The 19,242-nt window shown below is 39.2% G+C and overlaps 1 protein-coding gene across 2 annotated transcripts in view; it reads right to left on the bottom strand.

The window, feature by feature from the left end:
* Positions 1–19,242, bottom strand: part of TRIO (trio Rho guanine nucleotide exchange factor) — a 243,846-nt gene that overhangs the window by 4,634 nt on the left and 219,970 nt on the right. The window contains exons 40-55 of one of the 2 annotated variants that reach the window (XM_066186236.1): positions 18,910–19,013; positions 18,203–18,272; positions 16,620–16,709; positions 15,905–15,997; positions 15,275–15,325; positions 14,982–15,059; positions 13,901–14,092; positions 12,812–12,989; positions 11,207–11,976; positions 6,789–7,036; positions 5,845–5,983; positions 5,471–5,498; positions 4,499–4,661; positions 2,382–2,503; positions 817–895; positions 4–204 (exon numbers count right to left, since the gene is read on the bottom strand). In XM_066186236.1, coding sequence (XP_066042333.1) covers positions 4–204; positions 817–895; positions 2,382–2,503; positions 4,499–4,661; positions 5,471–5,498; positions 5,845–5,983; positions 6,789–7,036; positions 11,207–11,976; positions 12,812–12,989; positions 13,901–14,092; positions 14,982–15,059; positions 15,275–15,325; positions 15,905–15,997; positions 16,620–16,709; positions 18,203–18,272; positions 18,910–19,013 — 2,606 coding nt within the window. Of the gene's footprint in view, positions 1–3; positions 205–816; positions 896–2,381; positions 2,504–4,498; positions 4,662–5,470; positions 5,499–5,844; positions 5,984–6,788; positions 7,037–11,206; positions 11,977–12,811; positions 12,990–13,900; positions 14,093–14,981; positions 15,060–15,274; positions 15,326–15,904; positions 15,998–16,619; positions 16,710–18,202; positions 18,273–18,909; positions 19,014–19,242 lie in introns of those variants that run through there. The other variant, XM_066186245.1, reaches the window with a different exon arrangement.

Raw genomic sequence — 19,242 nt, 5'->3', positions numbered from 1 at the left:
CACATTTCTAACACTAGTATGTAGTTGGTGGAGGTCTCAAAGGTATCGAGAAGGCCAATGAGCTGGGGATGCTGGAGATTCTGCATGACTCCAAGTTCATGGGTAACCTGGTCTCGCTTCATCAACTTCTTATTCACAAACTTAGTGGCTACTGCTCGCTTGGTTCCCTTCTGGTCACATTTCTTAACGACAGAAAATCTGCCCCTGGAATACAACAATGAAAGGAAAGAATTAACCAAGAGATTCAATAAGGACATACTTTTACTTGAAAGATATACTTCAAGAGATCTAATTTTAGATCTCTAATAAGTTTCCCTTACAGAGAAGGTTCTGGGCATGAGAATTTTCAGTGCATGCATCTACTACAAATCATGTCTGTAGAAACTTGACAGAGATCTGTTATATCACACTTGCAGACAACTTGTCAGAGTAACAACCAGCTTTCAAAGGTCCTCATTAAGTTGGACAACTGTATAATCTACATTATTTTGCCCATTTTCAGACTTCTTCTGTCTGTAGTTTTCATTCCCTAAAAAAGAAGGTTTAGGAGAACTTCACTACAGAAGCAGTGTCAGTCACTGTAAACCATGCTTAAAAAAACCTCCATCTATGATACCACTTCATCCTACTTGCATTCTGTTTATGCAGTGCCATCTAGTGCTGGTAAAATTTTTGCTTCCTCACTTCTGTTTAATCCAACAAAATTCTGGCCTTTTAGGCTCATACATTAAGTATTTCTCAAGAAGAATTTAATTTTTGAAAGAGAAGTCAGTATTTTGACACAGACAGCTTTGGAGATCAGCATACAGAACGCACCTGCCAAGCTCAGCCACTTCACTATAGTGGGAATCAAAGTTGTCTTTCCAGATTACCATGATCCCATCACTTCCAGGACCTAAAAAACAAAAAAGAGAAGGAAAATATGTCCAAGATTTAATATATTCAGATTCCTAGGCTATGAGGGGAATCACTCAATTTTATTAATCCCTGTACAACACACAGGATGGCAGCAGGATGAACTGGATCATACACCAAGGCTGCCCAGCCAAAGCAGTAGAGCAAATTCTATAGTGGAAACAATTCAGGTTACAGTGGGAACTGTCTGTACAGGAATAAGTAATCTTAGCAAGCTGAGTGAAACAGTAAAAAGAAAAGACATCTTACATTATATCTCATAATCCATAATACACCTGCCACTGGAAAAAATTGGCCAGGCAGTGCAGCAGCTACCTTAGAAAGCAACTCTTAATTCTTCAGGAAAAACTAGGATAAATACCAAATTTTCCCTTTCAGCCTCTTTTATATATTGCAACACACTCATCCAAGGGCTTAGCTACTGTCTGTCTTGGGTCAGTGAGCAGGAAGTGCCTGAAATAACCAACACCTCAATGTGTTGGCAGTAAGGCACTTACTGTGGCTACCAATAGGAGGGGCTCAAAGTGGCACCACTGAATATAAACACCCAAAAATTTCAGATGAGATTTGGAAGGGACTATCTTTCACAGTCTGGTTTAAAATTCCAGGAAAACAGCAAAGCTCTTTGAAAAAAAGGGAAGAAAGATTATATTTTGAAGAGGTTTGGGACAACTGTAGAAGTCCCCATATCACCTGAGACACTTCATGTCTTGGGGCTTTTATGTGAGTTAATTTGAGACAGAGCCATTGTGCTAAAAGCTATGAATTAATTCTCACCAATGAAAAAATATATGGGCCTCACAATAGACTAAAGGACCCAGATGGCATCAATTGTTATGAATGGCCTTGTAAGAAAATCTGTGATCCTGCTGTGTATACTTTCCCTATTTCTAAAAATGGAGGATTATGAAAACTTAGGAGAAGGATAAGTGAATGTGCAAACACACGCTGAAACTTATCACTATGTCATCACAAACATCAAGTAAAAATCTTTTTTCCCTTTGCTGTCTGCCCCCAGAACACAGGCCTTTTCTCATCTTTGCACGTTTCCTTTTCATTCCTCACAAACATTCAGATTGCCTTGCTTCAGGTACTGAAATAGTTTTACTGTAGATCAATGATGCAAAGACAAGAACTAGTTGTACATTCTCCTAAACATTGTGGCTTTACAATTCAAGCAAAGGAGAAGAATAAATTACAAAGTAATGCTACTCTGTTCTTATCTGTACACTTTAGAAATTATGTTAGCATAGTAACATTAATTGAGACTAAACTAAGAAGGCTGATGATAAAATATGATTTTATCAGTGTGTTTGAACTAGTACTGGGCAATATATTGCAGGTAAAAAGGCTCATTATCAATACTCCTTTAACAAAGGCGTGCCCAGGAGCTCAGCTTTTCTTTTTACTGTTGTATGGGTACCAGGCACTAAGCAGACTTTAGGAGAAGGCAGAGAGAGGGCTACCTAAAACTCGTAGACTGGCGGAGGATGAAACCGAACCCATGTCGTTTGCAGCTATGCACGTGTAGATACCATCGTCTTCTGCAGTGACGCCGACGATTTTCAGCGACGCCTCTCCCAGGTCACTGCGAAACACAATGGCAGCTGTTAACTTTACAGTAATTTCACAGACCTTAAGCTAGGAAAATCAGACAAAGTAAGGTTGATATTGTTTATGATTCTCATTCTCCAGTCCTTATCTCTCTCTGGACAAACATTACTAACCCTGCCCTGCTGTATCAGAAGCGCACACCAAAACCTGAGCACTTTGTGTTCATCCAGTATCTTGGGAAGTCCTACAGATTACCAGAAAAACATCCTGACTGACACACTGTCTCACCATGTCTCAGGCTATACTGTTGGAAAAATCAAATGCTTCCCCTGTTTCTTCCTGCTTCCTTTACCTACTTCAAGTTTTCAGAAGGCATATTGAGACAAATATCCATTCCTTGTTCTTTCTGAAAGGTTTGTTTCCATCCGTGACTCCTGGGAAGTGTCACCTGATCAATCATTTGTGCTTTCAGAGCATTCACCCCTTGTAAGAGAGGGCTTGCCCTTCAACACAAAAGGCACACTTCACCATAACTCTGGAGACCTCAGAATCTGGGAGAATGAGGATGGAAGGAAACTAGGAAAGACTTACGTTTACTCTCTGCTCCAGGGCAGCGACAGCATTAAGCTAGGTAATACCAGAGCAGAAAGACTCTGAAGGCTCTTCCTTAATCTTTCTCACTGTTCAACCACCCTTTCTGTTTGATGGTTTGTCTTTAAAATGTCTGCTTAAAATTTCCTCTGTGCAATAAACTTCTAGTACTCTTTTGACTATCTGCCATGGACATGAACAACAGAATATTTAATCTGAAAGTCTCTTACTAATGTGAATACTTGGCAAGACCTTCCTACACTTTTTACCTCTAGACTCAAACCAATCCTAACATTGTGTTGTTTTTTCACAATAATACATATTTTCAAGATCTTCAATCATACTTATTGCTTTTCTTTGGATTCATCTCAGCTGCTACAAGTCATTTTACTGACTGACCCAAAACAGATTTGCAATGGTCTTCACCACACAATTTCAAGCGGAAAAAAGAAGGTAAATATTAGGAACATAGGAAGATCACACCCTTCCACAGCTCTAAGAACATTTCAGGATTATTTCTAAAAATCTGTCAGCCACAGCCAACATGATTTACTGGATATAATTCTGTAATGAGTAAGAGTGAATTAAACCTAGCAAATTTAACTCTACATATCTCACAACAGCCCTGGATGCAGTAGTTGCCACACTGCCTTTGTCTTCCCATTAAAAACAAACAAAAAACCCAATGAAAAGAAAAAGTGGGAGCAGCAGGAAGTAAAAACAATGTAACATGCCATCAAGTTTTCACAAAAGAGCCCTTTATTCTGAATTTATTCTGAACTAAGAGTATAATTTCTTCACACTGAAGTCACTCATTAAACTACATTTTCTGTATACAAAAGATGCTTTTTCAGAAAAAAAAAAGTATTTTTTAACCTTCAGCTTCCCATTCCAAAATAACGATTTCTCCTGAAAAATTTCTCCTCATGTTTGAGTTACGAGTTATTCTGTTATGTTTTATCATAGCAAAGCTAAAACCAGACAAAAGTATTAATATCCACACTTCAACAATGAAGAGTGATGTTGTCACATCAGTGGGAAGCAGAGGCCTCTTTGCAAAACACTGTAGTGTGATCTGAAAGCTACTAATGGAAATAAGGGACTGGCAGGATCTGTCACAGTACTGGCATGTCACAACACACTGGTCTCTTTCAAGGACCAGGTCAGTGTGACAGAACCACAATGGCTTCTGCAATAGCTAATCAGAAAGAGTAGATTAATTTTATTTTGTTTTTAGAAATCAAATGATTACAACATTTTATTGCCCTAGCCGTACACAGAATTTACACAACATTTCTGGAAAATCTCACTGGTGACATATTTCTGTCTGAGAGCAACCCTATCCTCATGCCTCAAAGCCAAACACTGTCCTGCCCCAGGGGTGCAAATTAAAAATGTACCAGTTTCAGCAGTTCCTGTAGAAGATGACACAAATTACCTGTACGAAATGCTGTGATGACCGTCATTGCTCAGTGTATTATGATCAGGACCTTTCCAAGTAACTGAAGCCTTGGGGCGACCACAGACTTTACACCTAAGCACGATGGTCTCTCCTGTCTCACATGTTACCTCACCCAATGGAATTATAAACTCTGGGGGAACTGGAAAAAGAATTAATGGCATTAGGTGAACTGAAGCAAATACATTTAATTTCTATTCCTTGCAGTGTTTTCTATTAGATGAAGTAGTACTTTAGATTCCTAAGGTGTATATATCACTTGCCCTTGGAACACATCCATGGTTAGGCCCCTTGCTGGGCGTCTACAGAGCTAGTGAATTTTTCTTTACATGAACTTGGACACAACACTATTGCTGTACCATAGATAATCCTGAAGCCTACCATGGTGAACCAAACACCCAGTTTATGGTAAGTAAGAAAAGTCTACACTGAAAAGTATTAAGGATATGCTCAGCTAGGCTATCTTTATATCCAGACAAGTTTGCAAAAGAGAACACAAAACATTTCATCCACAGAAGCACCGAAGTGCTTTCTCTTTTCCACAGGTGAAACTCAGAAAGTCTGTTTCTGTCTATTAAGTCAAAACCCCAGTTTGACTCTGACCCCAATGGGCCAATATCTTTCTCCTGATCTGGCTCAGCACTGGAGAGGTTCTGAATGTTCCCTAGGGTGCAAGATTGAAAATAAAGCAGCTCCAACTCCTGGCCTTGTTACTTTGCAAATTCAGCAAGGCCTCACTTCCATATAGAACACATCATATGGTCCTTGTGAACAAAAAAGTGTTTCTTGCACCTTGAAAAAGAAATACAATGTATTTCATTCTACCTTATCTAAAAAGAGCCTATATATATTTTTGTAGAAATCACTCAGTTCCTGACATAATTCATATCAAGCAAATAATGTCTTAATCAAATTTATTGACTGAAACTTTTAAAAATTAAAGCAACTTACCATCATAAATGTAATTTGGGTTGAGAAGCTGGAAAGGAGAAATTAAAGAATTAATGTCCTGATAATCTTATAATAACTTAAAGAATGGTAGAAAACTGAGCACAGAGGTGGATCAAAGTTAGCTGTACCCAAAAAACCCAAGAAACATCTGAATACCACAGTTTCTGCAACACTATTCTTTTAGCAGTATCTTTTTGTTTTGTATGATGCTTTCAGGTTCGAAGGTTATAACCTCCTGTTTTCAGATCTGGCAAAAACTGCCCAATAACGTCACCGCAGCCTTTGATTCCCTCCTGTGAAGTTCTGACAAAAGCTACTTCTAAAGAAATCCCAACCCAACTTCTTTTGGAAACTGCTTTTCTTTGGACACTTACTTTTACAGAAACCTTGTTGGCAAGTCCTTCTCGGGATTTGCGATAACCATTTTCTAGCTTGCCTTCCCTTTTGCCGTCTTTATCTTTTTTCTCAGATTTCTTCCTTAATCGGAGTGCTGTGTGCCAAGACGTTGACTTCCTGAACACAGAATATGAAACTCTGATCAATTCTTTTCAACTCCCTGCTATGTCCCATACTATCTACTTTGATGTGGCATTGGAAAAGTATGTCAAAATGTTATTTCTAGGTATTACAGTACAGTAAAATGAAATATATTAAATATTCACTAAGGTATGCCACCCTTGGCTAGAACTGTGAACAAGCTAGTAATGTAGGTCTAAAGTTCAGTATTCCTTGAAATCATTGCTCAAATGGTAAACTTCCTATATGAAAATGCAAATTGTCAATCAAATTGAGCAACAACCAGTGTGAAACTCATACCAAATGCAGCCATACAAAAGCTTTACACAAAATTCAAACACTCAACTTTGATACAATTTCTTCCATTGCAGATATGAGAGAGTTGTTCCTAGCATACAGTCATGTTCAGTAGGTTTGTGGCTTAAAGTAGATATCTAGGAACTCTGAAATCTTGTTTTATTTGAACAAACATTCCCTGTTTTCCTAGACAAAGGTGTCTAGACTGGTAACTCATTCTATTAAATAAACCAGTTAAAACAAATTATTTCTGCCCTTAGATAAGGCATTCTATTCCCAGAAGATTAGGCTATTGCAACTTTTTAATGAAGAGTATGTGCTTCTGGAATCTTTCTTACTAGCTTGTATTTTGACGTTTGCTAAGGGACCTCTCCAGTACTTATTCTGCTTGTTGTTCATTTATTTCCCCATGATCACATCAACTTTTGGTCTTAAAGGTTCAAAGCCTTCTCTAAACCGGAAGTTTTCTTCCTTCCTCCCCTTCTACACACAGCCAGGCACTCACTTGATGGTTCCATCAGGGTTGTCAATGATGATTGCACTGGTATGCCCCAGGACATAGCCGGGAATCCAGCCCTCGGCTGCGGGGCACTGATCGGTGGCGGCTCTGAACACCAAAAACATGTTCTGTTGGTTGCTGGCTAGAATCTGCACGACCTCTCCTTGGTAGACATTTATCTCATCCTCCTTCACTGCCGTGTAATCGTGTGTCACCAGCATGGTGGAGATATTGCTACTGCTGCTACTTTCACTCTGTACGTGTCAATCAGAGGCAGAGAGATTGGGGGGAAAAAAAGAGAGTCAAGTTTAAAACTCATGAAGAAGACAGGCTGTTCTTGGCCTGCCACATTACCTACCTAATCCAGTTGATTTAAACTGTAGTAAAAAAAAAGAGCAATGTTTTCTCTTTTAAAGCTGCCTGTGTCTGTTTATCTTGTGCATTAGTCTGATACTTGAACATCTTCATGCACTGCTGCTGCACAAATTTACTCCCAATACAGTTACTCAGTATCATTTCCTTTACCTAGGAGTTAACTATTCATAAATCTCAACTAGTCTTCCTTTCAAGCTCAGACACTGAACCTTGCATATTCATCAAGCATCAAAACTACAGTACAAGCATGTAAGACAGTTTTTCACAGTCTTGTGAGTTCAGTTTCAAAATCATAGTCACTAGCTCATAATCACTGGAAACTCCAACAATGAAAAATACATGTAGTCCTTCCTAGCACTATTTGTCAGATCTCAGACACTGGCCTTCTGCACACAAAACATGACAAGCTACAAAAGAACAAAACAGGGTTTTGACAGCATCTCTCAAAATCCAAGACTTATCTCTGGCTGCATCTGTATGATCAGGTTTATTCCTTTAAATGCAGAGGATGAAGTAAATTACTGAAATAAGAAATTATTAATTTGACGTTCAAAATAGACTCACTAAACTGTAAGAATTCCTTCTAATTGATTAGTGACTAAGATAGTTGAGTGCTGTTACCTGTTTTTCATACACTCTCAACTACCATTCATGATTTTGTTCATTTCCCCAGCAAGCATTCGTGGAAAGCTAATTATGGCTGAGAAGGTGTATATTCAAACTCATATTACATTCAGAACAAAAAGCCTTCTCCTACTGGAGATTATTATTTTTTAAGACTTATGTTGTCCATTTGCATCTACTCCGTATATGAGGATTAATAAATGGAAGTGTGAAAACTATTATCAGATTACACAACCTACTCCCTCAGTAATTCTTTCTTTCTTGAAACAAGTTAAAGCCAAGGTGAATGGCCTGTGGATGATGTGGCATGAAGGGGGTGTGTGTGCCTGTCTTTTGACTCTGTTCTTACTTCAAACTGTTTCAGGTCACTCAGTGCCAGCGAGGGCTCACTATGGCTCAGAAGAAGCTGAGCTGAAGAAGGAAATGAGTACCCATATCCTGGGTACTCCTACTGCTTATAGAGTAGAACCACATTAGTACCACTTGTGTGCTAGCAGCCAATGGAAAGCTTGGCACACAAGATTGTGGATGTTTTTGGATGCCAAAAAATAGCTTTTTTTTTTTTTCTTTCTTTCTTTCTTTTTTTTTTTTCTTTTCTCAAAACTGTCAAATATTTCTCAAATATTGAGGAGATGCAGCGGGGGTCAGTTTGACTGCATGGTGCACTGGGAGCCCTGAACACTTCGTTCTCCTGCAATCTGCTAAAGGCCTTAGACAAGTCACTCCATCTCTCTGTGCCTGTGCTTCCCTGAGGACTCTGGCTGAGAAACCAAGACATTTCGAATGGAACAGTCTCAGATTACTAATTCATAGCATGTTTAACACCCTGATACTTGGAGTGCCAGTGACTCCGTACATTTTATTCTAGCTCGACTGTTATATTCAACTGAGTGACTCAAATCTTCTTTTTGCCATATTAGAATGTGGAAGCATATGCTACCTCAGTAAGAAAGATCTCAATGTGGATTGTAACTCTACTAAAGGATATTTAAATTAATTTCAGATGCTGTATTTCCAGTGGGAGAACTCATTTCTTCTAGTTTAGAGGATGACCTGCGTGGCCTTTTGTATTAGTATGTCCGTTTTATGATTCAGGCAAACTGGGAACACCTGAACCAAAGAAATTAAGTCTAATTTTGTCATTATTTAAATTAGGATGACAACTTGCTACATTCTTTTACTTAGATGAAAAACAACTATATTCAGAAAAAGCAGCTTTTGTTGACTCCTCCTTTTAAGACTTATAAGGGAAGATGAAAGGAAGTTGCAATATCAACCTAAGCCTCAAACCTTGCCCCACACACTATTCCTGAACATACTGTTTCTTAGCATGCAGCAGAATTCGTGTAACTGCAAGACTGACCTTTCTATAACATAACATTTCTTTCTGACATTTAAGTCTTGAAGGATCACAATAAACTCTGAATATTTCTTAGGTTCAACAGGGACAGTTAAATCTGTTAAATAAACAATTGTCTGGTAACTACTAAGTGACAAATGTTCTTGAGAATGTGTTTACACCAGAATTCATTCTCACCACGGAAAGATAGCCTTTCCTTTTGCCTTCCAAGGAAGTGATTATTCTTGCACAGTGATGTTTTCTTGCTGAAAGTACTTCTGGTCATCACTGACCTCAACTATGGGATTAGAGGAGGATCTACAAACAAAATATAAAAAATTCCTCCCATATTCCTCAACTAGCAAAACTTACTTCTTTTTCTTCTTAGACACAATTTTTCCTTAAGTAACTGACCACAGCCATATGTGCATGTGAATGTACATACACAAATGGTTAAATTAAAATAAACCTTCACAACCCATTTTCTCCAACTTGTTCAATGTGGTGTGAAATCCTGCCGCTTGGTCTAGAAATGAGGACTTGGAGCCAATCTCAATTAACAAATAAAAGAGTTATATAGCTGTGAACATATAGCTGTGAAGCAGAAGGCATGCATCCCAACATTACATTTTACACTGAGATAAAAACAAGCAATGGTGTCTTTGTGGAGATAGTATCAAAATCCAAATGTTTTGAAAACTCAGTGCCATCCCGTCTTTCCCTTTCTCTTTTTTTTAATGCAACAACCTGAGTTAGTATTATGCAAGTACCACCATCTTGATTCGCATACTATACAGTAAATGCAAAATACTCAAATTACCCCAGATTTTGCATTACATTACATCACATCACATTTTGCTAGACTGAAGATAAACACAAGACAGAGCTAAACCAAATAAAAAGCTGAAGGAAGATCAGTATAAAAATACAAAACATGCAAAGCATAATTTCTTTTCTTCTGAAGCTATTATAAAAGTAAGTGTAAGAACTAAGAAGTCTAGAAAGCTTTGTGTGTTAAACAGTTCTATAAAGAAATGCATGCATTTAAAAAAGGTTCAGCAAGTTAGGTGATTCGCAAAACTGGTATTTCATACCTTTTGTGGGAGAGTGGAAAAACAAACATTCATGAACACAATGCTTAGTGAGAGAAAAATCAAACGTGAGTTTAAAAAGAAAGGCACCATAACCTGCCCACCACATCCATGGCAAATGCCTCAACAGTTTTGCTTTATATTTGCACATGCCCCCGTGATTGCTGTTGCTTTCCTGATGGACATTATTAGAGATAATGTAGATTCGGTTGATAGCCCAGATTTCTGCACAAAACACACCAAGTGCACACTAAGAGGCTGAATCTCCAGAAACACGAAACCAGTTCTTCTTACAAAGGAGAAAAGACAAGTGGAGCAGATAATTGTTTTGGTTGTAGTAGAAGTAGGATTATTGTCGCTAGGTTTTGTTGGCCTATTTTGAGTGGATTTCAGAAAGCTTCCTTGATCAAACACAGGATTTAAAAAGAGACTGATGTACAACAACTAAGGCTAAAGGAGAGGGGGAAAAATAAATTAAGAAAAAAAAATCAAGCAGCCCAGGGAAAGTAGATGTCTCCACGAAGTTAAAACTCAACAGGACAACGGTGGCCAATTTGTGCGTGAAAGGGAAAAAAGCCCCAAGGCAATTTGCCAAAATCCTGAAGTCAGATTTAAGTGCTGGCTCGATGCATACCCCAAGGTGCTCTGGCTTCAGCATGTTAATTATGTGCCTTCAAATTAGAGACGAAAAAGGCAAGGACAGGAAGTTAGTAGGTATCAGCCTAATGATCTATGCTTTCAGCAGAGGCAGAAATCGGCGCTAATGTTAGCAGTTGCTTTTGTGTCTGTATACATAGCCATGCTGGCATGTATACACACACACAGGTAGACACTGTTGGTTTTTTAATGCGCAGAAGATACCGGAACAGTTGATTATTTCAGAGCAGTACAGCCCCGGAGAGCCAGAAGTTAGTACGGAGAATGATGGCAACGCACAGAAAGGGAGCATGGAAGGTTTTAGAAGAGCTGGCAGGACAGAGGTGCTCCGCTCTTACCCCATTACTCTGGGTGGAGTGAACTGACTGCTCGCTGGTCGAGGAGCATGTGCTCATGCGGTCTGTGTCCTTGCTGTGTGAAGAGTGGCGGTGGACCTGCCGCTGGAGGGAGTCATTGTCCCCAGGGAAAGTGAAGGAGCCAGGGCGGCTGGCAGGGGATGCTGGGATGGAGCTCCAAAAGGAGCCCTTCTGCAGGGGGCTGCTGGGTGGAAAAGTTTCCTTGCCAAAAGGAGAAGGGAAAGTCGTGGACAGAGGAGAGTTCATTGGAGAGATGGCTCCTGGCCTTGGCTTCCCAAGCGTCAGTGATCCTATGCTGTTTCTTGTTCGACTGTCCTCTGAGATTCCACGTGAGTCTTTCTGGGCTCCATCAGCTGAGCCATAAATGTTTCCTGCTGTCTTCCTGGGACTTTCGGTAAGTTTCATCTTGGGAATGTGTTCAGCTTCCCTCTGAGGACCATCCGGCTCTGCACTGGGAGGGTGCCTGTCTGGCTGGCTCAGGCCAGTTTCTAAGGAGGTGCTGTAGTGTGGTAGGGAGTGATTGTGAATGGACATACCTGACATCTTGTCTGCCTCTGCTTGGGCCGAGGCTGCAGAGGAGACCAGGACTGGGGAATGGTGTCTGACAGGCTGGGGGATCCGAGATGGCCGGCTACGGCTGGAGCTGGGGATGCCAGTACAGCTGCTGGGGCCGCTGCTGTTAGCGCTGCTGCTCCCGCCGCCGCCTCCACCACCGCTGTGGTTCCTCTGGTACTCGATCGGGGACGTCAAGGCTGCAGCGGGGGTGAGGGGGAGGCGGTCAGGGGGAAGGGGGCAGGAAAGGGAACAGGAACAGTTTAAAACAGACATATCTATTGGCAAAAAGGGGAGTGCTGTTCAAATAAATTTCCTTAGCAGTGGAAAGATGCCACAGACTTCAAGTCACTTTTCTGTATCTAACCTTCATGGCCTGCTGTATCTACCTATATTAAAGATTAAAAATCTGAAACTATAAAGAAATGCTTTCCTCTAGGATCACACTGCCAGTCAGCAGCCAAGCTGGGAAAAAACCAGGTGTGACTCCACATGCTCTGCTTGTTGCTACTCATTGCAACTGTTTAAAAAAAAAAACTAGGTTGGGACAATACCCAGTAGATATAAAAATAGAGCAAGAACCTTCTGGTGTCACAGCAGACATCATCACCTTCTACTTTTCTCCTGCAGAATCTGAATGTTGTTGCTACAGTAAGATGCGACAACAATGGCCACCAAAAGAATAGAAGCAAAACATATTCTGAATAGACGCTTAAACTTCCATTTGGGTTTAGCCTTTAAAGGCTTGCAGTTGCTTAAAAGGGGTACACAAGCTCTCAACGGATGGCACCGATCTTGATTCACTCCTACAAAACATTTGGAAAATTTCACCAAGAGAACACCACGTAAATTCAGACTACCACTCTTATAATAAATGCAAGCATCTGTTCTGAAGCAGAAATGCGGCACATATCCCCCAACTGTTCTGTATTAGCTCAGGAAAAAGGCAACTTGCAAAACATTTCAAAGCCAAGAAAAAAGAGATGAGAGAAAAGTCATCCAATTATGAACTTTCAGCAAAAGAAAATAATTTACCATTTAAAAAGTTGCGCTGGTTTTCCAAAATTTGGTTAATTTCATGGATCCATAACTGGCGGACTCCAGGACTGGCAGAATGCAAAATAAAGGTCTCCGTGACATCGCCCGTTCTTGATGTTAGTGCAAATTTACATGGATCGCTGTCCACATTTTCCTCCAGGGAAAGGCAACTCACCTTCATACAAAAAAAAAAAGGCCCCTATTTTATGGGAAGCATACCTTTAAAATCTCCTTCTTAGGAGTTCAGAGTCAGATCTTCAAATGATAACCACTCGTTCCTTTAGTAAAATAATACCATGAAATGAAGTTACTTAACTCCAGTAAACTAAGAATTAGCGTACAGCTTACTGACACACTGTGCCTGAACAATCGCCTGCAGGTCAGCATGGCCCAGTGTTCTCCATCCCTCACTCTCCTTTCAGATTAGTTAAAATTCTGAGCCTGCGATGGAGCTCTCTCTACCACTGGCCCCCCCAAAGGCTTCAGCTGCAGATGCAGCAATGCCTTGGACATGGCTGTTCAGCCAGAGCTATAAACAGCAGGTTCAGCTGGCAGGCAGAGCACCAAGGTGAATTAGGGGAAGCAGGGTCCACTCAAAACACTTCATGAGGGCTGCTGAGCCCTAATATTATCAGGTTTTTTCAGGAAAAGCTTGAAATGTTTTTCTTGTTTGAGGAAGAGTCAACATATCTAAGAAGGTCACACTACTTACAAATGTTATCTACGTATTTGGGTATCAGATAGGATACAAAAGGAGTTATTATCTCTACTTGCAATGACTTTGCACTATGGTGTACATACAGCACAGAGCTGAAAACTAAACTTTGTGAATACTTGTCCAGCACTTTGTGCCAGAACACCTGCTTTGATACGCTTCATGCATCAGAGTACTGGGATCCAGAGATCTCCACTTAACATCAGAGTGAGAACAAATTTGGTAGGAAGTAATTTCATTAAATGACTGACACCTCATTGTGCTCTATGACGGCACATCTAGATGTCACTAGCGACTGCCCACAGAATGAGAAACTGTTACCTTAGCAGAGTTTGTGCAGGAGACACAAAAGACTCACACACAACAGTTACCTTGATACTGTTTTTAAACAAGAATCCAGGCATGGAGAAACCTTTCTTTTTATCTAGCAGCTCACTGAAAATGACAATCTGCTCAAACAGGAAGACCCGTCTCTCCTTGCAGCGTGGCAGAAGTCCCGCATCCTGGTCTGTAACCAAGAACGTGTCCTGGAGCAGGAGCTTACCCTGGGCTACAATTTTACCCTAAACACAGAGGCAAGAAAAAACACATTTAGTGAAGTTTTTTCTCTCTTTTCCCAATCAACCTTTTTGAGCACATGTTCATGACAAATAGCTTTGTGTATTTCCCACTTTCCAACTGCCATTGGCAATTATATATTCATTTCTCCTCCTACACACAAGATATTCTTGTGTTCTTTCTCAAAAAAACCCCAAAACCAAACATCAAAACAAAAACAAGAAACCAGACCAAACCCGAAAATCCACTCCACCCTTTTCAATTCATTCTGCACTTTGAGGCTTGGAACACTAAGACTTTCATTTCTCTGTTCTGAATAACTCCAACAGTTACTCATATATTCTTCCAGGGTGAGTAAAATAGAGTAGCAGAATCTGCTGAGTAGGGGCAGAATTCAAGTTCATGCCTGCACGACAGAATATAAAGAGCTTTGCAAGTAGAACATGGGACTGTGTGTGGCCTGGCTGATGCATCCTGCTTCAGTAGCTGATTTCCATCTCTTCTAGACTTAGCAAAACAAGGAGGGCTACAGTTGCCTCAAGTACATGATTGACCTTAGTGACTCCTCCTTTGTCTACACTACTGTAGTCAGGTCTGCTCACCTGCTGGTAACTGATTATTTCACTATTTTGCAAGCCTTTAGCCAACAAGGGAACTGTAGTAGGACTGGCCCTTTTGTGATTTTGCAGAAGGGCTTACCTAGTGTGTCAGACACAGCAGGTAATATTTCCAAGGGAAAAGTCCTTGGCAGGGCTAAGACTTGATTTTTCATTTAGTGCTTTTTGCACCAGCTAACCAGATAGTGAGGAAGCACTGAACACATTTCTCACAATATTAATGGTTAATTTCTAGAGGATCTGACAAAATCTCTAAGCAAAACTCCAGCCAACTTACATCAAATCCTTGCAGGCGGCCAACATTCATCATGTCATTACACCGTTTTGGTACTATACACATGACCTCTACAGCTTTCTGTTCAAGACAAATAAAAAGTCAAAGCTTTATTTTCCAAATGAGTTAGCAGCATAAAATTTTGTTTCATTTGATATGGTTGCTTTAGAACAGACATGCAAGACGTAAACATTTATAATCACTTTCTCAGGAAGATCAGAAAAGGAAAGTGACTCTGCCAAAACAAGATAAGTTCAGAATTAAAACATATTACTAAGAGAAAATGTCTCAAGTACCTCTAGTTCTGTTGTGTCAAGATTAGCTTTTTTAGAATACTTGAGGAAGTCCTGAAAAAGAAAAAAAAATCAACTAATATTTCTTTTCTCGTTAATCATCAACAAGAAATCTTAGAAAATGTGTATTTGATATCCTTTGTCAGAATATGACAGACTGCAGAAGGAAACCATTTGGATTTAGCTCATACAAAAACGTATGCTAAGGCAATGACCTCTGTGCTACACAGGGTTGCTCTTTAGTAAACATTTATGTGATATTAAAATGATTGCAGGTGTAGCTGGAGAAACTGTGATGAGTCACAAAAACTTGTACCATGTTAACATCTAATAACAGTTGTGAGTTCCTTCTCCCATTCCTCTGACACTGGTACAAATTTTAAACATTTCCAATGGTCAAAACATGTGGCCTTTAACTATTTAAAGAAAAAAAAAATGCCCAAGACATCTACTGCAATTTTATAACTATCTGAATGTGTTCAGAAAATAATCATAAGGCATTGCTTACAAATCTGGGTTCTGTTAGGGAAAGGGGTGGAAATACATCAACATTAATTAAAAAAGAAAACCTATCTGTTAACACATCTATAACATATCCATTAACACAACTCATTCATCTCAACATCATTTTACCTTTAGTAAGAGCTGGTATTTCATAATTCTCTGCACAGGTTTTATTAGCAAGTCCGTGAGCTGAAGTCTGTGGCCCAGGCGTTGCTTTAGATCCTGAGAGTTGTAAAACAAACATTTTTTTTTGTTCAGTTAGAAAGACCTTTGTTATGTTGAGTTAGAAACACAGCATACATATCAGTATATGGAGATAAATAAATAAATAAACAAAAAAAAAAAAAACAAGGATATATCAGTATTAATTATAATCACATCAAAAATTGGCAAAATTCAGAAAAGAATGTAATCTTTAGTTAGCAAAAGCTGGAGTCCTTCCCCTTATCACCCTTGTTTCCAAGGTATTCCCTTCTCCAAGCATCTTTCATTTCTTTCATGACAAGGCTTCAGAGTGAAATGTAATTTTTCAATCACAGGTTGTGTACAGCCTATTTTCAACAGTGATTTCTGCTTATCCAGAATTACCATTCTATATAAAACGCACTGGTAACTGCCTGGGTTAAGGCTACTAAGGATAAGACTCTACTGATTAATTAATATCTTATACCTAACCTTTAGTTTTCATCTCTAGGAGCCTGTATCATATTTGAGAAATCAGAACAGAAATGGCAGGAAATTGTAATTTAAAACATTAACAACAATATTTGCTGCATTTTTTTTTCTGGTTTGATCACCAGATTTGATAATCCTTCACCTCACATATCCTCTCTCATGAACTTACCTCAAAAAACGTATCAATGTATTCTGAGACAATGTGCTCAGACTTTGGTTTGTTTTGGCAGTAAACTATGTACATGTGCAACCTTCTCTCCTAGAGGAACAACGATACAGAATGATACATCATTATCAAGAAAAACACATGCCAGAATGAAATGAAGTATTATTTTAAGAAGTACAGCAGTTCCAATGTATGACTCTAAAAAGACCCCTTTAAGGAAAAGAAGCAGTTACAAATGCAGAAATTACAGATCTGAAAACACATTTATTTGGGAACATCATTATGATTTTAGAAAGGCAACACAGGTGAAAAAAATTCCCACAGCTATAAATCCTCCTGAACGACAGGTGTTCAGAGATGATAGCTCAGCAGGTCCCACAATAAAGTTAAGCATGAAAATGGTTATATTTTTCTTTTACCAAGAAGCCATGGAAGGTTCGACAAGATGACCCCACAGTGATCCCTTCCAACCTTAACCATTCTGTGATTCCGTAATGGAGCCTTTGAAATATAGTATTTTTTTATTCTATTTTAATGAACTGATTATTATTGAAATCTATTAGAATAATTACCTCCTCCAGTTTACATGTACAGAACAGTTAGGAGAAAACTTCCACATCTTTTATTTAGGATTGGCTGTCCTACTGGAGTTTGGGTGGGGATGTAGGTGATGAAACCTGGAAATGAAGGCTCTGGCATTTTTTAACTCTGATTCTTTATCTTGTGCATGTGCTTTCAACACCAAAGCAACAGAAAAGGAGCGAGGATATAACTTCTGCCTTTAGGATTTATTCTTGATTACTGACATTGATAGTTAGAGAAGTACAGACATACCTACTCCAAAATCTTTCCTACCACTTTGCTAGGATTTGTTTCCTGCTAGAGGCTTTGCTTCCCAGAGACTTACAGAGTACTGACCAGTGAAGATAAATGGTAAGAAAGAAATGAAAAAATAAGATGGAGATTGGAAAGGACATAGGACACGGATTAACAACAGGAACTGAATCACTGTGTTCTAGCTGATAGGGTTTTGCTAGAGGATGCTGTAATAGCATCACAGCTTGCCTTTCCATCTGGAGTGGTAAAGGTGCCTTTCAAAGACAACTCAATTACAAATAATACCAGAAGAAAGTAAAACAGCAATCAGAAACAGGGAGAGATACTTCCTACAGGTTTCCCACCTTGCCAGTGACAAATTCTCAGAAGGGGAAAGGATACAGAACTAGAACACTCTCAAACTGGAAGAAGAATGAGCCTCTTTCCTATTTTTATTTCTTATATTCCATGCTATTGCATGGATACTTGGGATTAGAAGGCAGATGTCACATGAAATGATGATTCCCTTGCACTGAAATGTAACTGAGTAAAGAAATGGGGCCCACATTCATGCTCCCTCTCCACAGGAAGGTATTGGGAACAAAGACTAGAACATTTACCTCTTCTATTTATAAGCTCTTAAAAGCTATCTCTCTACCTCTTACAGGTGAAGAGTATTGTACAGCACTTTCTCAATTGTGGTGTACTTAACAGTCAAACATGCTGGTCAGCAGCAGAAACAGTTTGCCAACAAAGACATTTGCACTTACATGTTTAACAAACAGGGATCCCAGCTTTTCTGGATCTTCAAGGCACTTCTCCAACTCTCCTAAAAAGAAGCTGAACATAAACAGAATAAACACTTCTTTTTTTCTGACAGCACACATTTTACCAACAGGTAATTGCAAGGCAAAGTGGTCTTACTGCAAGGCAAGACACTTTTGTGTCTCCTATCAGCAGCATTCGATATTAATATATGTCCAAACTGACAACGGTAACAGTGTAATATTTCAATATAGCTTTTTAAAATGACAAGCTGAATCCATGCCAAGATGAAAAAACCCCTAGTGTTCACTAATAAAATGATTAAATTTCACATACATTGATTGAAAGCTTTCCGCATCCTAGTCTTCTGAATGCTTGAGATGATAATATTGCCATGTTAACCACCCCTAACAAATTCTTTAGACTGTATTGTTACAGAGAAAGCAATGTACAAAGTTCTGTCAATATCAGAGACCCTCAGCTGAAGTACTTGCTACATACATATATACATATATATATACAAATATATATACATTTACATATATACACACGTGCATCCTTCTTGAAAGCAAATCTTCACACCAACATTTTTAAGCTGAAGTTACATTTTCTACAACTTAAAGCACAAAACCAACTGCATTTACCTTGTATCTGAATACCTGAGGAAATAATTCCTAAAGTCAGTCTAATATTTTTTAGGTACAATACGTACTCTCTGTGCCAGTCATAAATCTGGTGAATGTTTCCAAATACAATCTTGTCTTTGCCTTTCATATCATCAGGTACACCATCTTCCTTCATAAGTGCCATATAACCCTGCAACAGTCCAAGTGAATTCACTGTGAACATACTTGAAAAAACCCGAGTTGTCTTTTAATCCCCCTTTTCCCAGAAGATGTCCAATGGCAACAACTTGCTGGGAAACAAAGCCAAACCAGAAAACTGTTGTATAACACAGCATAACATAAAGCACAGACACAAAGTATCACAAATTGAGGTGAGGCTGTCTACTCAACAGTGCTAGAAAAATGAATTCACTGTCTAA

This window comes from Chamaea fasciata, unplaced genomic scaffold (assembly GCF_029207755.1).
Source record: "Chamaea fasciata isolate MVZ Bird 193981 ecotype frontalis unplaced genomic scaffold, bChaFas1.0.hap1 SCAF_1, whole genome shotgun sequence".
Lineage (NCBI taxonomy): Eukaryota > Metazoa > Chordata > Aves > Passeriformes > Sylviidae > Chamaea > Chamaea fasciata.
The sequence above is the reverse complement of the archived record's forward strand: the minus strand, read 5'-3'. Positions and strand labels throughout refer to the sequence as shown.